General features: G+C 26.9%; 1 protein-coding gene across 4 annotated transcripts in view; it reads right to left on the bottom strand.

The window, feature by feature from the left end:
- LOC108689321 overlaps positions 1 to 5147 on the bottom strand; it is a 23436-nt gene that overhangs the window by 4823 nt on the left and 13466 nt on the right. For all 4 annotated transcript variants that reach the window (XM_018196050.1, XM_018196052.1, XM_018196054.1 and 1 more), the window contains 8 exons: positions 4470 to 4580; positions 3572 to 3916; positions 3100 to 3314; positions 2678 to 2790; positions 2461 to 2602; positions 2239 to 2339; positions 1655 to 1830; positions 656 to 942 (listed from right to left, as the gene is read on the bottom strand). In XM_018196050.1, coding sequence (XP_018051539.1) covers positions 656 to 942; positions 1655 to 1830; positions 2239 to 2339; positions 2461 to 2602; positions 2678 to 2790; positions 3100 to 3314; positions 3572 to 3916; positions 4470 to 4580 — 1490 coding nt within the window. The remainder of the gene's footprint in view (positions 1 to 655; positions 943 to 1654; positions 1831 to 2238; positions 2340 to 2460; positions 2603 to 2677; positions 2791 to 3099; positions 3315 to 3571; positions 3917 to 4469; positions 4581 to 5147) is intronic.

Raw genomic sequence — 5147 nt, 5'->3', positions numbered from 1 at the left:
ATATTTATATATAATTATACATATATGGATAATTTTTTCCCGGGCGACTATTATTTTTTAAATGCATGAAGATATACCAAAGTGTATTGAATTTAAAGGACGTTATATTAAAAAACAATAATTGCCTTTTCTTCTTTTAACATTTCTTCTATTTTGAACATTTAAATTTTAACTATTTATTTCATTCTTTCTTTGCAATCTTTTTATAAAAAACATATGCGTAGATTTTATTTTTACATATCGTATAATTACAGAAAAAATATGAAATATGAAATAAATGTTAAAAAATTAAATTTAAATATATGTATGTATGTGATATAATTAAAAGGGAGCATTTAAACTAATAACACAAATAAAAATAATAAAGTCTTTGTTATATTACGTTAAAATATGCTACATTATATACTTTACTTTTTATGTAATTTATTTACTTGAGTACTTTTCATGTATTCTTGCAATTGTTTCTGATAAAAATTTTTTTTATATCTTTTATATCTTTAATTTTTCAGAATTTCTGTATAAACAAACAACGAGCGCCAACTGAAATCTGTTGGAGATTATGACCTTATCAAAATATGTTATAGAGATCAATATGATCGGTTCCTCTACAGCGTATAAATCATGCCGATTTTTTTATCAAGAATATAATACTTACTTTTGACTTCTATTCGACCTTCATAACTATTATTTGCACCAGCTAAGCGAATACTATAATCAAAATTTTCAGCTGTGCAGATATTCTCATCGCTGCGATCATTGCAATCATTTTTGCCGTCGCAAACTTTTGTTTGATTTATACACTTGCGATTATTGCAAATATACATGCCATCACAGTTCACGCTTCTCTCTTTCATTTCATAATAATCGAACTCTTTGTCAGCTTTGAGTGCACCAGTCAAGCCGATGTTACTATTACTCAATAAACACACATTACCATCCAATCTAAAACAAAATATAATATTTTTATAAATAACATCACAAAAAGAAAATAATTAATCTCAATGATAACAATGTAGTTGTTACGAAAAAGTTATTTTTTCGTAACGCGATATAGAGTACAACTGAAATAAGAGGACTTTGAGGGGGAAAACGTTCATATATCCGCAAACCTGTTATTACTGAGATATAGCTCAAATGTTTATTAATTCATGACCCAACATGTTCGCGTGTATTAAATAAAATTGAAGATAAAATTGAAGATTTGAACATTCGTTGTAATTAAAAGTTGAAAATAAATAATATTAAATATGTATAATAATAAATATTTATTTTTTCATTTTCCGTTAATAAACTTTTGTTTAAGTTGTATCTTAGTAACAGTGGGGGTTTGCAGATATACATTTATATAAATTTTATATAAATTTATATATATAAACATTTTACATGTTTGGTGTAGGGATTTCATCCCAAATGTTTATCCTCCTTTAGTCGCACTTTATATAAATTACACTTTATATAAATTACATATCTTTTATAAATAACTTTTATAAAATATGCTAACTATACTACTAATATTTTTTATTATTATTTATCACTAGATAAATGTTAATTAAATAAATATTTGCTAATTTAATATTTAAGTAATAAATTGTTCTTTTTCTTAATATCTCATTAATTAAATAACTTAATAAATAAAAATAACTTTCAAACAAACTTATGGTTAAATGAGCGACAAGTAAAATCAGCTTCTTTGCATCTTAATGCGCAGGTTTTTAAAGGTGTATTCAACCATTTCTCGACATCGTAGCCCTCAAGTTTATATTTTGTAGATTTTTCAAAGAGATTCAGATCCAATATACATTTTCTTTCGTCAGCTCCATTTGTACAATCCTAAATAACATTACACTAAATGTTATAATAATTATATCAATCTTTATTTAAATAAAATAAACACAATGATAAATAAACACAATGAGTTTAGTTTAGTTTAGTAAGTTTATTAAAAAAATTAAGATTCTTTTTTTTTAATTTAGAAGTTTTATAAACATAGTTTAATAATTGGCAACGTGTCAGCAAACTCACATTTGATTAGTTGGATAGACAAGTTAGGGGAGAGAAAAACTATGTAGAGCGAATTTAGAGATCAGATAATTTTAATTTAGATAGGTAAATAAAGTGTGTATAGAAGATATAAAAGGATGAGCAAGATTAAATAAAAATTAAAGAATAAATAAAAAATAACTAAGTCTCTTTCTTGACTATATATGCTGAAGTGAATAAATATATTCTATATCTCACCTCCTCTCCATCACAAACCCATGGAGATGGAATGCACTCTCCTGGCGTACATTCAAAATGTTTAGGTTTGCATTGACCAGTCAACATAGATCGTTTTGAATCTAAAAAAAAAAAAATAATAATTAATTTTATGTAGTATTACAATCCTTATTTTTATCCCTTTTTTCACAACTTTATTGAAAATATTCGGTATCTACTGATATATTTTAGTCAAATAGATACCAATATTTCCACAGGCAGGAATGTCGCAATATTCACGCTTTCCGGTTTCTATAAAGCACCATGGTCTCGATTCTTTTATTGGATTAGGATTTCTGCAATAGTTATGCATTTCCAGTTTGTCTCGAATTTCTTTATTAACAACCTAATGATAAAAATTAAGTTATTCTTTGATTTAATAGCATATTTTTAATGTGTATACATATAAAGACATATCTACATTTATACGTAATTGATGTACTATTCTTTTATCGGCCCACGAAAGACATTCATTTCCTGATATTGTTACATTAGCTTTGCCAGTGTATTGATTTCCTTTCCCATAAACACAACCTAAACAAATAAGTAAATTTGCAAATTGCCTTTTTGTATTTAAGATATTTGTTATAGTAGATATATATTACAAAGTCATGCATACTTTATGTCACATTTGTATATTTCAAATCAAATTAAGTAAAATTCGATAAAGCATAGCAACATTATTTTTATAGTATAAGAGAGTATAAGAGACAAAAGATATTATTAAAAATAATTTCTCGCAGCTTATTTGAAGTCTAATTTCACATATACATCTATATATTTTATTAATATATATTATTAATATATATATTGTTTATATATTCAAGAATTCTTTAATAATACCAATATCATCATAAGGCCTTTTGCAAATAAAAGAATGCCCTTTCGAAGTAGTTGCACAGTCTTCAGTGTCCCAGAAGAAGTAATCTGTATCACAAATCGATTCAGATCGTTCATGACACGAAAATTTCCGTTTCATCACAATACAAAGAGGACGAGATCCTACCCATGGTGGTTGTTTCGTATCGTTCATCCACCCAGGCCACCATTTTGTAAATCTAACAAAATATTTAACAAAAAATTCAAATATATAATAAAATCTTATAATCTTTTTAAGTTTATTTATTTTTAATAGGATGCAAATAAATTTTTCATTCATTCAAAGAAATTATTATTAGCTTGATAGAAAGACAAAAGAATATTAGTAATATGTTTTATTATAAATATACAAAGATATAAATATTAATAATAAAAAAATAAATTTAACATTTTGTAACAATTTAAATAGAAGCTATAAGTATTCTAAGAATCATACTTAAATTTGGCATGAGCAGAATCCGCCCAGATCCATAAGGTGCGACCCATGCTAGTAAAACCGAAGCCAGAAGTCATAATTGAGCTAACTTTCGGATACGATTGCAATAGCCATTCCGAAACAAAGTTATTTTCCGCCTGATTAATAATGTCAATGAGTCGTGCATTCCTTCGTTTGCAGTATTCCAATGCTTCAGCATGATTAAATCCATTATCAGGATCAGCTAAGTGATAGCATTGACCATCATGAGGTATTTCATCCTTGTAACAATGTGCGATACGATTGGGAGTACATCGCACACCAATTGCATCTCTATCTATACGGCACTCTTGATTATATGTGAATCTAAATTATTATGATTACCATGATAAATTTTAGAGTAATAATTTTTATTACAATTTGCGTCAACAAAAAACATTGCAAATGAAAGATAATCATAAACAATAAACATAATCATAAACATTTAACAAAAACAAAAAGTATTAATTACAAATATTTTGCTATTGTTATGTGCAGTAAAAAATCTAGATTTTGTATAAAGATTATGTGTTTTCTTCGTGTCCAGATCTATTCTTGGAATGCCAATGTTTCGTGAATCTTGCAGTCCACTTCATCGACGAAGAGCAGCCTGATATATGATTTATCATGGTAATCATAATAATAATAATTTTGGAGAGATACAAGATTCACAAAACGTTCGGAAAATTCATGAAACACATAATTTTTATATAGAAAAGCACCTGTGAAAGCTTAAAAAATATTATCAAATCTAGATTTTAATGCCTGACCATCTTTATTCTAATATCTTTCTAATATCTTTATTCTATCTAATAATCTTTATTATCATAAATGGAATTATTATTATTATTATCATAAATTTCTGAAGCTTATATCTTACTTGCATGATTGAAATCTGGTTTCATTGCCGAGACATGTTACAGTATTTGCAGCGATCCAAGTTGGCATATTATTACGATTATTTCTGCCTTGCCAAGCCATTTCTGCGCCTCTATAATAAATAAGATACAATAGTTTGTAGAATATTACGTTTCCTATTGTTAATCATTTTATATCATCATCCCAAATGATATAAAAGTTTATAATAGATAAAAATGTCGAAATACAAAATATACAGGATAAGTTTTGTGGATAGAGCGGAAAAAGAAATCTTAAAGTTGTCTTATGCGTTGATTTTATTCGCTTATTCAACAAATTTCTTTGGAAATTAACATCTCGTTGACTATTGCGAAAATTATAAAATGATAGAAGACTTTTCCATTCAGTTTTTTCGCTCTATCCACACATGAGCGCTTCTTTCAGAGTTCTTTATGAAATAATTAAAGAATTGATGTTTTTTAAAGAATTCTTAAAGGTAGAGATATCTTAAATATCTTAAAGTTGTTTTATGTATGAATTTTTGGACATTCTGCTCATTGGGTAAAAAAAAATTGTGAAAATTGGTAGAGGACTTTTCAACCTAGTTTAGTCCGCTTTATCTTCGCACATGCGCTTTGTCAAAACTTACTGGACACCTTGTATATACACACACACACACACACACACACACACACACACA

Source organism: Atta colombica, unplaced genomic scaffold, assembly GCF_001594045.1.
Source record: "Atta colombica isolate Treedump-2 unplaced genomic scaffold, Acol1.0 scaffold269, whole genome shotgun sequence".
NCBI classification, from domain to species: Eukaryota; Metazoa; Arthropoda; class Insecta; order Hymenoptera; family Formicidae; genus Atta; species Atta colombica.
This window is presented reverse-complemented; position numbering and strand designations above follow the sequence as displayed.